The sequence below is a fragment of the Sminthopsis crassicaudata genome, chromosome 3 (assembly GCF_048593235.1).
Source record: "Sminthopsis crassicaudata isolate SCR6 chromosome 3, ASM4859323v1, whole genome shotgun sequence".
Classification (NCBI taxonomy): domain Eukaryota; kingdom Metazoa; phylum Chordata; class Mammalia; order Dasyuromorphia; family Dasyuridae; genus Sminthopsis; species Sminthopsis crassicaudata.
The window spans coordinates 607,511,010-607,530,796 of NC_133619.1; the positions used below are offsets into that span (position 1 = coordinate 607,511,010).

Sequence of the window (19,787 nt, forward strand, 5' to 3'; positions counted from 1 at the left end):
GAGCATCAGCCCCCTCATCTTCCTTGCACAAAGCAACATTCTCTGCAGTTTGCAAAGGACCTGCTTTTGAATTTTGGCTTGTGTGATCTTGGGCAAGACATTTAACCTCTGAGCTGCAGTATACCCAGATATAAAACGAGACAGTTGGACTAGGTTATTTCTAAGGTAATTTACAAATTTTGATTCCCATGTGAACTGCAAACTATTCTGAGAGGGAATTACTATTAATATGAATGGGGAAAAAAAAAAACACAAGACATGTTATATCTGATGTGGATTTATTAGGAAGCTTCTTAGTCACAAGGAATAGAACACTGTGCACAGAAGAGCTCAAAGATTTCTGGTTTCTAAGAAGCATTAAGCATCATGCCATAAACAACGCTTTTCCTAAGTCTCAATGTCACCAGCAAGATGGCCATACCCATGTGAACAATTTCAGCCACACCATCCCTCAGAGGTTGGTTACCAAAGGCAGGAAGAAAGGGTGCAAAGCTATAAATGTGATCAAGAGACTAGCTCTACAGCCACAATCTCAGAATACTTCAAGAGGGGGTAGCAGCTACCTGGTAGACCTGAGTGGCTTAACCACAACAAACACAAAATACTTCACACAAACAGGAGGGAGGGAGCAAGCAGGGAAAAGTACTTCAAGATGGGAGATCTTAGTGGCAAATGTCATGAACAAAAATCTCAAGATCTTGGAACGCTACAGGCCACCTAGCAGTGGTAATTACTGATTTTTAAAAAGGTCACACGAAAGTCCTGCCACAAAGGGATAAAAACACTTAAGAGTTCACAGCCACATCCAAACTGGGAAACAAGGGCTATCCATGACTGCCAGATTTCCAATGGGTTCAAGACCCAATTTCTACAGTGCCCAAAATGACAAACTGTCCTCAACAATCCAGTGGCCCTCACCAATGGTTTGGTATTCTCAGTTTTCAGGTCCCCAGCAACAAAGCTTTGGGGGAAGCTGCAATAGCCATATCTCTCAAACCCCATCTTTTTCCTTCCAAAATGGTTGTCTGACATCATTGCTGACAAAAAAAAAAAACTTCTGTGGTAGCCCCAGCTTGCCTTTAAGAAATGAAGTGCGTCTGTGGGGTGACCTGTTGGACCTTGTGATCTGCTGGATTAGCCGATGCTTCATAATTGCAGATAGTCACCTCATGTCGACGCATCTTAAGAAAAAGCAAGAAAAGTTGAATTAGCCAACTGGCCATTAAAACACTGCTCCACATATTACAACTAGGAATTTTCCTCAGTCCTTTTTTTTGGAATACAATGCTTAAAGCCATCCAGTATCCATCACCCTCAGTTATTTTTCAACCTGAAAAGTAGCATTATTTTTACAAGTTAATTACTAGTTTTTTTCACCCCATTACTGTAGGAAAACAACTTGACATAACTTTTGAAGGCAGTGGTATGTAGTGGTTGAAGCACTGGCCTCAGAAACCTGTGTCCAGTTCTATCATATACCCTTTGGACCTTTCCCTGGGTCTCAACTGGAACAGATTTTCTCTACGACTTAAGTCATTTTACACTCTTAACCTGTATTAACCAGCTACATAATCCATAGCAGATAGTACATCCCCATAACAACTAAAATTAAGTATGGCATATTAAACTAAGATAGTTTTTCCATGCAGAGCCCATGAAGAAAAAGAGATAGCATGGGAGAATGCATTTTACTTATTTTTCTTCCTTTTATTAGATTCCTCCCACTGTGATAAGAATCTTATTCCATTTCTGTTTTTTTATTTCTTACCTCAGTCCACTCTCCTCTCAGTCCAATATAAAACACCTTTGTGGTGTCAGCGCCAAAGTTTTTTGAAATATGAATAGAGAGATGACACACATTTGAAAAACGAGAAATTCTGTTAAGAATGGAAGCAGGAAGGAAAAATATACTGTTAGAATATGATATGATAGCTAATCCCCCACTCATCAATCTCATTTCAGAAACATCCAATTTTTGTTTAAAATCACAAACTAGCCAAATGTCAGAAAAACCATCCTGGATTTTTATGTTTCTGCTGATCTCCTATATACCAACACATCAATGTTCCTAAGTACTTGAGACAGGGAAGAGGAAAGACCATTTTAAAAACAACATTTACAACATTAAACAATAGCTGGTGACAGTGTGCCTGAAGACAGGAAGTCTAAGTTCAAATGAAGTCTCAAGACATTTCCTACCTGTGTGACTTTGGGTAAGTCACAGCCATAAAGTCTCAATTTCCTTATTTGTAAAATGGGTATCATAATTACACTTACCTCCCAGGGTTATTGTGAGAATCAAATGAAATAACTATAAATCGATTAGCAGTGCTCAGCAAATAAGTGCTATATAAGTATTGGTTATTATAATTATACTTCGAAACAAGACAAGGCAATTTTAAAACAAGCTTAACTTGGGCCCTCAGGTATAAGAAATTTGGGATACAAAAAGTCCTTTAACACCTCAGCTCTGTTCCTTCTGAGTAGTCCATCTTCTTCTCTGGGCCTCTGGAGGGTCTAATCTAACTTGGATAACTGTAAGGTCTCTTTTAGCTCCAAATTCTATTATTTTTTATTCTTTTCCCAAATCCTATGATTCTACAAGGAAGGAAAAGAAGAGCCCATGCTACCAGGCTTTTCTGTCACACAACCATCTTTTCTTACAATTTCCCACAATGATATTATTCATGCAAGAGTTAAGTCTGGCTTCCACCAACACACCAGAAGGGGGTAAAAATCCAAGCAATAGCTTATGTAACTTCCTCCACATTTTTTAATCATTGCCTACATTAAAGAACACTAGCCAAAAACAAATTCTCAGCTGCCAATAACCAGCACATCTTTTGTCCCTCAAGACATGATGTTTTTAAAAAGAAAAGGACTTAGGGCTTACTTTGTAGCATATTCTAATTCTCCAGTGAGGTCTCGATTTAGACTAAAAGTCTGATCAGGTTCTCGGTCTGTATCATCAAAAGACATTTGTGGAATGTTTTTGAACCTAAAGAGAGACAAGAGATTCACATGACATGTTGGACAAGATTTACCAATCTTTCTGAAGCCTATCCCACTGAATCCTTAATTTTCCTCAAAAAGACATTTTCAGGAATATTAGCGTTTTATTTTTGTTTTTATAAACAAAAAAGGGAAGAAAACTGTACTTTAACGATACTACAAAAGAAAACATTTTTGTCACCAATTTCCCCAATTATCCTAATATTAACATAAAAAAAGGAACAAAGGAAAAGAAATCACAAAAAAGAACAACATATGGGAAAAATCACTTTTTTAATTCACTACTTGCTGAAAGATTTTAAAAATCCAACTAACCGGATGTAACCTCAAGCTATAACCTTATAAATGTAAAATATGACCAAGAAGAAAAAGTTATTTTTTTTTTTTTAACTTAAAAGACCTGGAGTTGCCAAAAGTGTGATGTATTTGACTTGGGATGATTATAAGGGACAGTGGAAAAACAGTGGACGCCAAATTCAGAGATTGTCTATACTGTGATTTCACTTGTAAGGAAAATGACCACATTCATAGCACAATCACAGTAAAGAAGTTTTACAGAAATGCTTAAGGAATTCAAAATTCAAATAATGCTTGGCTCCAAAGAAACCAGCTCAGCATATCAATATAACCTACAATTGTGATAAAGATGATTCAAGGTTCTGCCCTGAAGCCTTCATGCCAAATATTCAGAGAATTTACACCAAGAATAAATGTCAATAACTTTACTGTAAGGTCTTAAGGACCTAGCCATGAGAAATTACCATTTTTTTCTAAGTAGTTTTTTATTCATTTTATAGCATGAAAATTCGATCAACAAACTACAATCTAGCACCTTTAGGGTATTTCACCAAAACTTTCACATATTTCAGCAAATAGTGCTAGAACACTTTAAAACAGGAGCAAACACTTACAGGGTTTGTTGTACAATTCTTAAGTGGATAGAGCACCACCCATTTTTCAAGTAAACAAATATTCTGATTATCTATCTCAAATGGATCACACACTCTTAAAGCAGTAGGAATAGTTAAATGGCAAATTCAAACTTCTAAGACAATGGCTTTCTACCCCCCCTCCCCGTTTTTCAATAGTACTTCAAAATTCCTTTGTGCCGTTTTTTCACCAGATCAATTCTATCCCTGATTTTAACATTTTATTCTTTATGCTATAAAGATGATTGCCTTATCACAAAATAGTATAAATAGTCACACTTCTATTTACACTTATGTCTTTTAAAACTTACATTATGATATTGAAAATATGCTACAATTGTAAAAACTTTTCCTGCCCAATTGTTCCTGAAATTCAACATTTCATATGGCTTCAGCACCTCTGCAAAAATATCAAGCCTTTCCAAGCCTTCTCACCCAGAGCTGTTATTTGTCAGTGTCTTTCCATTCAACCTTCTTTTAGAACCAATGCAATGGATGCAATACAATGGAAGCCTTCTTTTGTTTTTTTTTTTTCCATAGGTACCATTAGCAGAACTTGACCTGTTATTTCCTCACTCACTAAAAATGCCCCACCAAAACTCCTAAGGCATGTAATCTGTCATATATTTAGCAATTTGTTACTAGTTATTTGTTTTTGTTGGCAAAAACACAAAAAGTGAATCCAGATTAAGAAAAGAATATCTAGTATTACTATATAAATGGAGGAATTTATCTAAAATATCAATATTCCAGATGACCTAGGAAGTCTAGCCAGGTAGGAGGTGTTTCAAAAAAAGACAAGAGATCAAACCAAGAAGTCATTATTTAGATGAGATTAGTTCCAAGTTGTGTGGCTCCAGAGTGCAAAATTAGGACTGCTGGATAAAATATATAGGTTTAAGCTGAATTATAAAGAAGCCATTTCCTAGCAATAAGCAAGCATTACAATAATGAAAAGGGCAGCTCTAAGGTAATGAACTCTCCTTCACTAGCTATTAAAAAGATGACCACTTGTTGGGAGTATGGGGGGGAGGGGAGGAGAAGAGACTCTTGTCTGAAGCACAAGGGTAAGCATGAAGACCACTGGGATCACTTCTAGGGAAACACATTAGCTTTTTTTTTTTTTTTTTTTTTTTTGGCGCACTAAAGGAACTGTTATCTGAGGAAGGTAATTCAGACAGATAACAAAAAGTCTACAGCCTAGCACAATCACCAAGAAAACCCCAAAGGTAATTAACTGCCCCTCCAAAGTGCTATGTACTATTTAACACTAGAGAGTATTAAATGTGGGGCTTTGTGGTAAATTATTACCAGTATCAACATCTTTAACCACTAAAGAGAGATACACATAACAACTAGGCATTTTTGGGTCTTAGGTCTTTGCTACTTACAGTCTCATCTCTGATGGATGTGAGTCATCTTCACCTCCCATAATGATGATTCCTTTCAGTTTAACATTACCTGTAAACCTACCCAAACACAGAAGACAAGCTGGGAGTCAGAAAGCTGGAGGAGCATGTTAGGCCAGCTACAGTCTGATCATCACTTCCCTTCTCTGGGCCTCCATACCCTCCTTTGTAAAATGAGAGCTTTGGGTTTGATGTTCTCTAAAGATTCCTTCCGGGGCAGTTAGGTGGGGCAGTGGATAGAGCACCAGCCTTGAATTCAGTTCAAATCTGGTCTCAGACACTTAACACTTCCTAGCTGTATGACCCTGGGCAAGTCATTTCACCCCAGCCTCAGAAAAATAAGTAAATAAAAATAAATAAATAAATAAAAATTCCTTCCAACTCTTAATGCCTGATGATTCTAAAGATATTCACTTGAACTTTATCTCCTTTACTGGTAATGAATACCTCACAGTAGAGTTCCACAGAAAGAACACAAGATATGAAGTCAGATGATTTTGGTAGGGTTTTTGTTTTGTTTTGGGTCTAAATTCTCCCAAACTTTAAAATGGGAAAAAATAATACTTCTGTTACCTTACCTCACAGTAGTTTGTGAGGACTGAAGGAAGATATAACACTTTAAAAAGTATTTATTACCATCTCCAAGGAAAGCAATTATCCTCCCCACCCCTTTCCAAAATAGATGTTATACTGAGCAAAGAAGCCACCAGGCAAGCTGACCATACCTAATGCTTACTAAAATGAAGAAGCCTAAGGTACCTATTAGAAGGGTACTCACGGAATATTAAACAGCAACTCTTCATCAGCATCACTTTCTACAAACTGGGAAAAAACAACAACCCACAGATCATTAACACCTCTGGGTGTTCACTTCTCTTCTGAAAGTCAAGTTTAACACAGTTTCTTGCTTGCACATGTTTTGCTGTGTGTATCTGTGAGTCCCAGCCACAACGTGCAGTTTGCTAATGCTCACCTCATTTGGAGAAGCATGGCCTAGGACTTCACTAGTACTGAATCTAAGGGGTTCCAGATTAATTCTAAAGCTCCACTCTGGCTTTCCAACTCTGTGTTAGGAAAGCCAGAAATGATAATGAATTATACAAAGTAAAAAGGACGGCTGCATTGGGAACCACACCAGGCCCATGAGGTAGAGCTGAAACAGCAGCTGTGCAGGAGTTCAGATAATGTTATGTCATCACTAGCCAAGGAACCTGGGGCAAACCATTTCTCCTATATGATTTTCGTTTTCCCATTTGTAAAATGGGGATAAATCTCCAGGCCCCAAATCACACTTCCTCTCTGAGGATGTTGTGCAGTGCTATGTATGTGAAAGCAACGATAATGTGAGGGAAAGAAACGAACTATGCGTCATAAGTCCAAGTCACGAGAAATATATTGGCATTTTACAATTGACAATGAATTTGGGCCACAGGTATCCCCGGTTGAATCCTCAGTTTGCTTTTCTACAAAATAGAAAAGATCAACCCTTTACTACCCCCTAACATGGCTGCAGTGAGGAATACGTGAGGGGATCTCCAGAAAAACATTTTCTCTAAGTCCAGTAAGAATTGTCGAAACGATCATGGTGGGTTTGGAAGGAGCCCAGCTAGATCTAGGGGGTCCTCTCCCCAAGGGAGAGGCTAGATGAGAGATCTCCTAAGCTCCGATCTTGACCTGACATTCCCACAAATCACCAGTATTCGTCTCCAGAGTCCGGTCCCCCTCCCAGAACATAACACGAGGACCAGCGATCAGCCGTTGATACCATGGGGTGGGGGGTGGACTAGACTAGGTCAGAGATCCTTTTGCAGGTCGGAAATATACATGGGGAGCATTGAGCCTCGCCACCAGAGCCTAGAGCCTAGGGGTTACAAAGCAGGCCTGGCGGGATCCTGGAAGTGCGCTTCTCCACGCCGGCCCAAGAGACCCCCGGCACATCCCACCCGCCCCGCCCTCTGGACCCCTCGGCCCCGCCCGCACTCGAGGCTCCGCCCCCAGCCCAGTTTAACAATCTCTCGAGGGGTTGGGGGCGGCCGCAGGCCCAGGCTCGGGCCCCACCTTGGTGCGGTCGGCCCGCTCCTCCCACGGCTTGAAGACGCCGCGGCCGCTGCCCTCGCGACTCTCGTTGAGGCACTGCAGGCGCTCCAGGTCGATGCGCAGATAGAGCCCGTAGGCCAAACCACGCTGCTCCGGCGGCTCCTCGTGCTCCGCGGCGCAGCGGCAGCCGCCGCCCCCGCCGTGACTGTGCCCGTGCGACATGACACCCGGCCAGGCCCCGCTGCAGCCCCTGCCCGGCGTCTGCTTCGGCCCTACTACACACCCACACCGCCGCGCAGTGAAGTCGCCGCGCCGCGCGCACCTGTCGTAAAGCACTCCCCGGCCACGCCCCCACTAGGGCCCTTCAGTGCGCGCATGCCTGGCGGGCCTCTCTCCGGTGCTTGGTGCCAAGCCACGCCCCTCCGTCGAGAGTGCGCCGTTCCCCTTCCCTCTCCCTTTCCCGGCGCATGCTCAGAATCCCCTCCGGACCTGGAATCCGGAGACTGCAATTACTCGAATCTGAAAATTCCTCGGGACTCCGCCCTTCAGGTGAAAAGCGCATGCGCAGCCATCTTAACTCCTCCTCTGGACAGGGAGCATTCGTTCAGAGCAGCTTCAGGCTAGATAGAGATTTTGCGAATACAAATCGAGATTATCCCACAGCCTCGCAGCGCCATCTTCTGGTTTTCTGAGGATTTCCCCGGCAGCAGCCTTGTGAGGGCCGAGGCTGAAACGCCCATCTGACTGTCAGATAAACTGAGGTCGGGGAGCTGGAGGAGCAAGCGCGTGAAAGCCGCTGGCCGGTAACCTCCGACGAGTGTGGGTGCTCTCGGGGCCGGGGGGCCCCTGCTCCCGCGCCCATCACCCTGCAAGGACTCCCTTGCCCATTTCACACAGGAGGAAAAGTGAGGCTCTTTGGCAGGGATCTCCGGCTAATCCGGGAGCGCGCGCTCACCCGGCGGCCCAGCCCCAACGCCCTCCCCTGCTCCCAGCCGGGAGACTCCGCCCCCAAAGTCTAAGAAGCTGGGCCTAAGGAGCAGAAGCCCGCGCTTTCCCCGGGGTGCGCGGGAGCCCCTCCCCACTCACTCCCGTCACTTAGTAGGTGCTTATTGGGTGCAGTCATCCAGCTCTGGTGCCGGAAGGGAAAGCGAGGCAGGGGACCACACAGCCCCCTCCCCGGGGTCAGCCCCCCTCCCCGAGGTCAGCCCTCAGGTCAAGGCCCTCTGGGAGAACCCGGACAAACCCCGACACTTAAGGCGTGACTGGCCCAGGGAGCCCTTAACCTTCTTTCAAACACGCCCTAGCCGGGTCCCAGCGCCTCAGTTTCCTTCTCTAAAATCCGCATAGTGTCGCAGTCACTCCCAGAGGACGACGGGGAAGAACTTTGCACCTGCTATTTTCATTATCTTGCTTGATCCAAGGATCTCTGTCCTGCACTGGAAGGAACCATGGCCGCCTCATTGGAGCCCCATGGGGGGGCCGGGTCAGCAGGCCGGCTTCGGGCCTTCTGGGGGCCGGCCTCCCGGCAGCGCCAGAGAAGTTTTGTTCGGTCCCGGGACTTAGCATAGTAAGCACTTACAACTGTTCGGGTGGACAGCTTAAGGACTAATGCAGTATTGAACACTGTAAGCTGAGCGGAAGACACTCCAGAGAAGCAATAAAGTGCCCTGCCAAGGGTCACGGACTCAGAGCTCACAGCTGTTGTCCCATGTCCAGGGAGAGCCAGGCTCCTGGATAGTGAGGGGGAAGCAGGGAAGATAGCCTGCAGCTGGGGTATTTCCGGGGCCCGGAGTGCCCAGACCTTGGCAGTGAAGGAGTGCGTATCCTTCCACCTCTGCAAGCTGCCCAGTACAGAAGGGCCCCCAGAAAGAGCTTCCGGCCTCTCCCCATAACTCAGGTCCTACTCTTGGGCCATTTACTTGCTCATTGTTGGGAAGTTTGGATTTTGTCTAAGCCCCCCCCCCCCCCCCCCCGACCTCCTGGGTTCTAAGGGTCCTCCAGCTGATCCTCTGCAAACCAGACAAGACTTAGGGGCAGCACTTTGTTAATTGCTCGCTGCTCTACAAATGCTCAGTCTGTAACATGGGATTAATAGCCACTTCCGCCTTTTGGGGTCATTATGAGAATCAAATATATCAAGCACTTTACAAGCTTGAATTTACTATCTAAATGCACTCAGCTGTTACTTTAGCTAGCTAGTATCGCCCTCAGCCTGATCTCCACATCAGAGGAACCGGGCTCCCAGGGTTTGGGCAAACAGACCTGTTGTAGAAACAGAAACTGATAGTTTAGTGTGAGGCTTCCCTGTGGCCAGCCATGGAATAGAGTATTCCTCTCTAAAAGCAGGGGAAGGAGCACTGACCTGGGAAGGACAAAGGTGAGTCAACAAGGGAGAAGCTCAGGCTCCCACTGTCCTGGACTTCCTAGGCTTCCTGGACTAGCTTCCCTGCTCCCCCCTCCCCCCCTTCCTTCCGCCCCCCCTTCCTTCCTCTCTTCCTCCCCCCCCCTTCCTTCCTCCTTCCCTCCTCCCCCTCCCTCTTTCTCTAGACATTCATTTCTCCCCCACCCCTATTTTCTAACAAAGAGTGAGTTCAAATGAGAAGATACTGGAAAACTTCAGGACGGTTGCAGGATTCCTGTATCAACTTTGGGTTCAGGTAATGAAACCTTTCCTTTGCTTCTCTTCTCTTTGAACATCTTCCATCATACTTAAAGGGCGGGGCCCTTTAAGCTAGGTAGAAAAACTGGTTTTGCTTGATTTAAAAGGCTGATTCCTCAAAGCTCAGCACCACGTGTGGCCACATAGTAAGTTCTTAACAAACGCTAGTTAACAAAAAGACTAAACTCTGTATATCTACTATATATTTATATAGAATATAGACATAGTCTATACAGATAATCTCTATATATTCCATCGTGTATATATATACACATACATATGTATACATGTACATATATATAATGTATATATGTGCATATATACATATTTTATAAAATATAAAATTAAACTTTTTTAAAAATTTCATTACTCATTTTGACTGCAAAGTGATGAATTTCTCCGTTCTATGTACTAAAAGATTTTCTCTACCCAAGTGCAAGACTTTAACTTTATCCCTCTTGAATTACTTCTTTTAAGATCTTTTTTGGGCCTTGATTGGATCATCTGGTGCATGAATCATTACTCCCAACCTCCTTAGTTTACAGATCTGATGAGCAACCTAAACTTGGATCATTTGAGACTACGGATTTTAATATGTGGAATTGATATAAGATTTTTAAGGCTTGCTTTGCACTTTTTGTATGTTGTCTCATTTGACCATCACCATAACTCCAAGAGATAGAATTTTACTAATTTTTGTTTTTTTTGTTTTTGCTGAGGCAATTGGGGTTAAGTGACTTGCCCAGGGTCACACAGCCAGGATGGGTTAAATGTCTGAAGCTGAATTAGAACTCAGGTCCTCCTGACTTCAGGGCTGGTGCTCTATCCACTGAGCCACCTGGCTGCCTCTGAATTTTACTATTTTTAAAGGGAATCTTTTCTTGTATTTTGCCTCCTATAAACTATGGGTTTCTCTTCTTTCTCTGTATCTTCTCTGTGGTATCCAGTTTGATGGAGATGATGAATGGATAGATAGAAAAAGATGGATGGATGGATGGATGGATAGAAGACAAATAGAAAGAAAGAGACAGAGAAATAGAGAGCTAGATGGATAGTTAGAAGACAGATAAATACACAAATAGATGCAGGCTTTTGCCTCCCCTAACTTTTCTAATTTAAAGTGCTTTTGATTAGATCTGCAAAAAACCTGACAATTTTTTTTTTTTTTTTGCCAACTTTAGAGTAAGTCATCCCTATTGTCATCCAAAAATCCACCTTCTTATGTCCCAAATCAAAGTATCACATCTATATCCCTGGCCGACCTGGGCTGCCAACAAGTTCAGTGTCTTGTCCAAGATTTTATAATCTTAAGAAATATTTTTAGGTCTCTTCTGACAGCATCATTTTTTGACACAAGAATTAGTGTCAGTAATCCATTTTTCACTGTGTCTGACTCTTCGTGATCTTTCATGAGGTTTCCTTGGCAGAGATAGTGGACAGTTGTGATTTCCTTCTACAACTCATTTTACAAATAAGGAAACTGAGGCAACTTGCTTATGGCAGCCCATCTTCAGCCTCCCTGAGAGACACAGCGTCCATACTGGGCAATCAGCCATCCTTTTGTCTTCTGCCTGGTTCAGATCCCACCTGGAGAATGATGTGTTTTTTCAAAAGTCCAAGCTTTCTTCCATGTGGTGCTCACCTCCTTACCCTGCCTGATGCAGGGTACCTTATATGATAATATAATGGTGGCTAAAAAACGCATCCCTTATTTCCAGGACTCTTGGCACTTGATTGTTGATTCTTGAGTGACAGACACACTCATTTCTTCCATATACAGTTTTATAAAAGGCAAAGCTGTAAGGAAACTGGGGTGCCTGGGATTTTGTCCAGAATACCCAAATTTTGAAAGCTTTAAAAGTACTGATATTCCTTCAGCAAGAAGAAATATATGAATGTAGCATCTAGTTAGCAAGAATATTTAGTTAAAACTTCAGGATCCTGAGGGAAAAGGATTAAATAGCATATTCCTTTCGTTATAGAGAGGTAGAATCTATAGGTGAGAAACTTTGCACATCCTGCTGGGCATGACTTATTTATTGATCAGTTTTACTTAACTGCTTTTCCTAGTTAAAATGAAGGTTTCTTTTGTAAAGCGACATATTCAGAAATGACCAGTGTAAACAAAACAAAACCATAAAGCATCAATTAAAACAGGCTAAATTTGTTTTGTTTCTTTTTAATAATAGCTTTTTATTTTTCCAAAGCACATGCAAAGATAGTTTTCAACATTCTTCCTTGCAAAACTTTGTGTTCTATATTTTTCTCTGTCCCTTCCCTCCTTCCCCCTTCCCTAGACAGCAAGTAATCCGATATAGATTAAACATGTGCAGTTCGTTTATATATATTTCTACTTTTATCATGCTGCACAAGAAAAATCAGATCAAAAAGGAAAAAAAGAGAGAAAAAAAAAACCAAGCAAGCAAACAACAAAAAGGTAAAAATATTGTGTTGTGATGCACACTCAATTCCCACAGTCTTTTCTCTGGGTGCAGATGGCTCTCTCCATCACATGACCATTAGAACTGATCTGAATCACCACATTGTTGGAGAGTCGCCTCCATTAGAATGGATCATCATATAATCTTGTTGCCATGTACAATGATCTCCTGCTCATTTCACTCAGCATCAGTTCATGTAGGTCTCTCAAGGCCTCTCTGAAATCATCCTGCTGGTCATTTCTTACAGAACAATAATATTCCATAACATTCATTTACTATAACTTATTCAGCCATTCTTGAACTGATGGGCATCCACTCAATTTCCGGTTTCTGGCCACTACAAAAAGGGCTGCCACAAACATTTTGGCACATGTGGGTCCCTTTCTCTCCTTTAAGATTTTTTTGGTATACAAGCCCAGTAGAGACACTGCTCTGTCAAAGGGTATACACAATTTGATAGCCCTTTGGACATAGTTCCAAATTGCTCTCCAGAATGATTGGATCAGTTCACAACTCTACCAACAATATATTGGTGCCCCAGCTTTCCCACAGTCCCTCCAGCATTTATGATTATCTTTTCCTGACATTTTAATCAATCTAAGAGATGTGAAGTGGTAGCTAAGAGTTGTCTTAATTTGCATTTCTCTGATCAATAATGATTTAGAAATGACATTAATTTCTTTGCTTGAAACTTGTCTGTTCATATCCTTTAACTATTTATCAATTGGAGAATGGCTTATTTTCTTATAAATTTGAGTCAATTGTCTATTTATTTTAGAAATAAGGCCTTTATCAGAACCCTTGGATGTAAAAACATTTTCCCAATTTTCTGCTTCCCTTCTAATCTTGGCTGCATTGGTTTTGTTTGTAGAAAAACTTTTAAATTTACTATAATCAAAATTATACATTTTGAGTTTTATAATGTTCTCTAGTTCTTCTTTGGCTACCGATCTGAGAGGTAGACTATCCTTTGTTTCCTTACTTTGCTTATAGAATCACACTTTATTTTATATATATATATATATTTTTTTTTTAGTATCACACTTAATATTTAAATTATGAACCCATTTTGATCTTTTTTTGGTATGGGTTAGGAGTGGGTCACTGCCTAGTTTCTGGACAGGCTGAATTTGTTAAAACAGGAAGCACTCCCATCCTCCTGGCCCTGGCCCAGAATTACTCCTTCCCCTTGTAGAAGCCTTGCTTCGGCTCCTCAAGTCTCTCCTCTTCACAAATAATTATGTTGATTTGAAAGTGTCTTTTATGCTGCTTGGCCTGAATTGGCTACTGTCCCTTGGCCCAGATCAGAGCCCCAAAGTTGGAGCACTTGTGGACAAAGCCAAGGCCACCTGTGTGCACAGTAATCCAGATGTCAAAAAAGACCGTCAGAGTTCTTGCTTCATTTTTCTGTTTTTTTTGTTTTGTTTTTTTGTTTTTTTGGTGGTGGTAGTGATGGTTGTTTTTGCTGAGGCAGTTGGGGTTAAGTGACATGCCCAGGGTCACACAGCTAGGAAGTGTTAGGTATCTGAGATCAGAAATGAACTCAGGTCCTCCTGACTCCAGGACGGTACTCTATCCACTGCACCACCTAGCTGCCCCATGGATTGTTTCTGACATGCTTAAAAGCATGAGGCAAAGGGTGACAATTTTAAACTTGGACTAAAAGCAGTTATTTAAAAAAAAAAAAAACAAACAAAAAAAAGTATTGCCACTTTACCAAAGTTCACTCTTCTGAAGTTCTGAGGTTTACAAAAGTAGGTTAAGTCCCTACCAAAACATCTATTCCTTCATAATCTTCGTGGTTCACAGAAAGTCTTCCAAAAGTTATTCTCAGTTCTTTCTAGCATAAAACACCCCATGCTTCCTCTCCAAATATGACACCTGGATTCAGCCTATAGGTTTCAAATTCCTAAAAGTATCCTCTGAAGGGGATGGCGTTCACAAAGTAAGCTGGTCTGTTTGTTCAAAGATAGTTTTTGTGGCAAAGTTACACTTATCTATTAGCCACTAAGCAAGGAGAAAGAAGGGGCAAAGAAAGGCGCTTTACACTCGCTCATTCATCTCTGGAACAGCACTGCCCATTCCCAGTAAGGCCAGCTTAGCTTTGTGGATAAACCAGAGCTCCCTTTTTCCCTCAGATGAGCACATATGGATTGTTTTAAGAACATCTGTCTGCATTTTATTATGAGGATGGGAAGGCCCCTGGAGTTAGTGACTTGCCCAAGTAATCTCATAAAGCAACAAGGAAAAGAACTCGCATTTCCACTTTGAACCATATGAAATAGAGCTCTTTAGGTCAGCTTAGAAGGAAGCTCTGTCTGACCTACCAGGTGAGAGGAGAATGAGAAGGCCATTTCTGGGAGTAGGGAGACTATTTGACCTACTTGACTTTTTTTTTTTTTTCCCTGAGGCTGGGGTTAAGTGACTTGCCCAGGGTCACACAGCCAGGAAGTGTTAAGTGTCTGAGATCAGATTTGAACTTGGGTCCTCCTGAATTCAGGGCTGGTGCTGTATCCACTGTACCACTTAGCTGCCCCACCTACTTGACTTTTGACTTCAGCAGTTCTTTCTCTGGATGTGGTATTTTCCATCATGAGTGCTTCGGAATCATGGAAGATTACTGTATCAAAGCTATTCCAAGCACAATATTGTGCCTCCTGTATACAATGTTCTCCTGTGTTCACTTCACTCAGTATTAGTTCACATAGGTTTTTCCAAGTTTTTCTGACATCTTCTTGCTCATCATGTCTTATAAAACACTAGTAGTCCACATACTACAGTTTGCTCAGCTATTTCCCAATGGATGGGCATCCCCTCAATTTCCAGTTCTTGTCACCACAAAGAGCTGCTTCAAATATTTTTGTACATGTGGGTCCTTTCCCTTTTTTATGATCTCTTTGGGATATAAACCTAGTACAAACCTAGGTCAAAGGATATCTCCAAATTGCTTTCCAGAATGGTTTGAAGTAGTTCACAGCTCCACCAAACAGTGCATTAGTGTCTGAATTTTTCCATATCCACTACAGCATTTGTTATTTTCCTTTTCTGTATTATTAGTCAATCCAACAGGCCACAGGTAGTATCTGAGTTGTTTTAGTTTGTAATTCTCTGATCAGTAGTGATTTAAAGCATTTTAAAATGTAACTATTGAGAGCTTTTATTTCTTTCTCTGAAAACTGCTGCTCCATATGCTTTTACCATTTGTCAACCAGAAAACCCATTTATTTTTTATAAATTTGGCTCAGTTCACTAAATATTTGATTTTTATGCTTTCTCATATATTTAATAGGAATGAGTGTTATATTTTGTCAAAGACTTTTTTTTACATCTATTGATATAATTACATGGTTACATTAATACCTTGGCACAATCGATCATTATCAATAACAAAATCAATTATGTTGACAGCTTTCTTAATATTGAGCCAGTCCTGCTGTAAATTTATACACATATTTTCATTAAAAGCACTTAAAATGCTTTAACATTCCAATACTGAATGATCATTCAAGCCATATGAGTTAAATATCTAAAAATTAAGAGTTCACCTTTTGTTAGTTTCCCCTCCCTACAGAAGAGTACTCAAATTATTTTTCTCATGCATCCAAACCTCCAGAATGCCTTGTCAAGGAGAGGTGGCTTTTAAAAGTACCTTTTAGGGGCAGCTAAGTGGCGCAGTGGATTGAGCACTAGCCCTAAAGTCAAGAGGACCTGAGTTCAAATTTGACTTCAAACACTTAATACCTCCTGGCTAAATGACCCTGGGTAAATCACTTAATCCCAATTGCCTCAGGAGAAAAAAAAAAAAAAAAGTACCTATTGCAAGTATTATCACTCTTAATTTTGTTAATATAAGGAAATAGCACTGAGGAAACTCCCTCAAGAGACACCCACCTGCTCTGTCTCCTGGTGGCTATTCAGAGAGGGTGACTTGCTTAGGGCCACGGCCAATATGGTGTCAATGGCAGGACTAGGATCTTCCCAAAACTCCAGCCTATTCTTCATCCCTCAGGGCATGCTGCCTCTTGTGGTCATTTAATCAGGTCTTGAAGCTGTTCTTACCTCACAGTGAATGTACTAGATTTTTAGTTAATTATTCACTATTCTAATCAGTGTGGGATAGTGAAAAGCATGTCAGCTTTGGAGTCAGAGGACAACTTTAGGTTCCTCTAAGACCCAAGTTCAAAATCTAGTTGTTCCTGGCTCCTGGAGGGTGAGCAGCCACTTTCCTAATCGGGCCTCAAGCGGTAAATCTAATCCTTTCTCCATGGATGTTCTTTCTGATGCTTGAAGGGCATCCTTGGGTCTTTTCTAGGCTAACTCTTCCCCTTATTTTAGCTGCTTCTGTAGTTTAGTTTCCTGTTTAACACAGTGCTCCAGATGTCATCTGACCAGGGCAGGGTTTAACATCAAGTTTTGGAACAAAGTTGAGTTATAGGCTCATGGATTTATAGCTAGAAGAAACTTTAGAAGCAGGTCAAAATCGATGTGTATAGATTAAGCCAGATTAAGTAATTTGGACAAAGTCACCCAGGTAGTTAAGTTTCTGGAGCAAGATTCAAACTTGCTACCTGCTATCTCACTAGGAACTCAAGACTCTTTGTGCCTTCTTTCTCTTTCACTTGTCCTCATGTAGTTTTATTTATATATATATATAATATATATATATAAATAAAACATTATTCTTCTGGTTATCTTTTCTCTGCTTTATTTCATAAAAGGTTTTTCAGTTTTCTTTGTATTCTTTATACTTGTCAGTTGCAATGCCATTATAATATCCTATCACATTAATATAACAATTTAACTGCTTTTTTTTTTTTTTTTTCAATTTCACATAATAAGAAATCCATGAACTAATAGCTTTATTTTGCCTTTAATAACGTTCTCAAGTAATATTACCAATAATTACTGGTCAAAGGCTATGCCTAGTTTTAGACTACTATTATATAATTATATGTTTAGTTACATATCAACATATGCATGTATATATAACTGTATATGACATATATACACATATAATTACATGTAAAACTATATAAGTGCTTTTGCCAGATGAACCTTCAAAATTATTCTACAAGTCTACAAGTCTACCAGTAATGTTCCTCACAACCCTGCTAGTATTGTTTCATTGCTTTTAAGGATTTTTGTTCATTCTACCGGTGTGTAGCACCTCAAAATTGTTTTTACTTGACTCAATTAGAAATGTTGAGCATTTTTTTTCAACGGACTGTGAACAATTTGTCTTTTAAAATCATCATTTATATAGGTCCTTTAACCATTTATCCATCACAAACTGGGAATGACCAGTGTGAATTTTTAAGTTGCTTATATTTTGTGTTGTGTTTTGTTATATATGCACCCACATAAAATTTTTCTCAGTGTTTTATATTTGTGAACATTTTTCTATGGTTAAGTACATCTTTTTTTTTTTTTTTTAATTTTAATTAAAGCTTTTTATTTACAAAACATGCATGGGTAATTTTTCCAACTTTGATCCTTGCATAACCTTTTGTTGCAAATTTTTCCCTCCTTCCCTCCACTTCCCCCCCAGCTGACAGGTAAAATATGTTAAAGTATATGTTAAATCCAATCTATTTTTACATATTCATACAGTTATCTTGTTGCATAGGAAAATTCAGATCAAGAAGGAAGAAAAAGAAAAACTGAGAAAGAAAATATAATGCAAGCAAATAACAACAGAAAGAGTGAGAATGGTACGTAGTGTTCCACACTCTTCCCTGTGTTCTCTCTCTGGGTGTAGATGGCTCTCTTTATCACCGAAAAAGTGGAACTGGTTTGAATCATCTCATTGCTGCAGAGAGCCACGTCCATCAGGATTGATCCTCATATATATATAATTTATTAATTTTATAATTAGATCCTCATATATTCTTATTACCATGTACAATAATTTCCTGGTTCTGCTCATTTGACTTAGCTTTAGTGCCTGCCTCTCCAGGCCTCTCTGTATTCATCCTGCTAGTCATTTCTTACAAAACAATAATATTCCATAACATTCATATACTATAACTTATACAGCCATTCTCCGATAGATGGGCATCTATTCAGTTTCCAGTTTCTGGCCACTACAAAGAGCGCTGCCACAAACATTTTTGCACATGTGGGTCCCTCTCCCATCTTTAAGATCTCTTTGGGATATAAGCCCAGTAAAAACATTGCTGGATCAAAGGGTATGCACAGTTTGATAACTTTTTGAGCATAGTTCCAAACTGCTCTCCAGAATGGTTGGATCCATTCACAATTCCACCAACAGTGTATCAGCGTCCCAATTTTCCCACCTCTCCTCCAACATTCGTTGTCATCTTAGCCAATCTGAGAGGTGTCTATCTCAGAGTTGTCTTAATTTGCATTTCTCTGGTCAACAGTAATTTGGAGCACCCTTTTTTTTTTTTTTGGCTGAGGCAGTTGGGGTTAAGTGACTTGCCCAGGGTCATACAGTTAGGAAGTCTTAAGTGTCTGAGGCCAGATTTGAACTCCAGGTCCTCCTGACTTCAAGGCTGGTGCTCTATCCACTGCGCCACCTAGCCGCCCCGGAGCACCTTTTCATATGACTGCAAATAGTTTCAATTTCATCTGAAAATTGTCTGTTTATATCCTTTGACCATTTATCAATTGGAGAATGGCTTAAACTATTATAAATTTGAGTCAATTCTCTATATGTTGTACATCTGTCTTTAGTAATTATTTGCTGAATACCAAAACTAAATCCCAACACCCCCCCCCAACTCTCATCTCCCTTCCACTATTAAGATATTTTATTTCCTTCCATGTTTTTAGGGCTATGTTTAACATTTCATCTCCAGAATCCACTGATGTGGTACAAGATATTGATCTACTTGCCAATTTCCTCAATGAGCCCTTGCCTCCTTTTCCCAGCTTTTGCTTTCCATAGGTTTGTCAACCACTCATCTTTACAGCATCCATTTGGTTGTGTTTGGTGTCTGCACTCACTTTTTGTGAACTGTTCATACCCAATTTTTCTTTTTAACCCCTGTGGGATTTCTCAAGATTCAGAATTCTTATTAGTTTCAGTCCCTCATCCCCCCTTTGACAAAGTTTCTTCATGAGTTTGTCTCTAGTACCTTCTTTTTCCAATCTCTCCCCTTGGATCTCGGATCCATAGGACCCATCTCAGCCCTGTCTCTGCTGCCCGACATCTCTGAGGGTCAGCACCCCCCTTTTCCTCGAGAAGCTGGCTCCACCCCACCGGCCCCTGGCCTCTTGATCACAATCCAGAGTCTGCTTCTTTGGTTTGGGTTTCTCTGGCTCACACAGGTTTTCT

General features: G+C 40.9%; 1 protein-coding gene across 1 annotated transcript; it reads right to left on the bottom strand.

The window, feature by feature from the left end:
* Nucleotides 1-261: 261 nt before the first annotated feature.
* Nucleotides 262-7,860, bottom strand: PITHD1 (PITH domain containing 1). Its single transcript, XM_074305875.1, has 6 exons — nucleotides 7,409-7,860; nucleotides 6,129-6,172; nucleotides 5,333-5,410; nucleotides 2,894-2,998; nucleotides 1,769-1,877; nucleotides 262-1,181 (listed from the first exon to the last, which is right to left on the bottom strand). The coding sequence occupies exons 1-6, from the start codon at nucleotides 7,607-7,609 to the stop codon at nucleotides 1,080-1,082; spliced, it is 639 nt and encodes a 212-aa protein (XP_074161976.1). The 5' UTR covers nucleotides 7,610-7,860; the 3' UTR covers nucleotides 262-1,079.
* Nucleotides 7,861-19,787: the final 11,927 nt, after the last annotated feature.

Excerpts from the sequence above, each read along its gene's own strand:
- PITHD1 (XM_074305875.1), bottom strand. The coding sequence starts at position 7,609 with ATGTCGCACGGGCACAGTCACGGCGGGGGCGGCGGCTGCCGCTGCGCC. Across the intron at positions 2,999-5,332 it reads CATCCATCAGAGATGAGACT|GTTCAAAAACATTCCACAAA; the intron begins GTAAGTAGCAAA and ends GTCTCTCTTTAG. Across the intron at positions 1,878-2,893 it reads GAATTAGAATATGCTACAAA|AATTTCTCGTTTTTCAAATG; the intron begins GTAAGCCCTAAG and ends CATTCTTAACAG.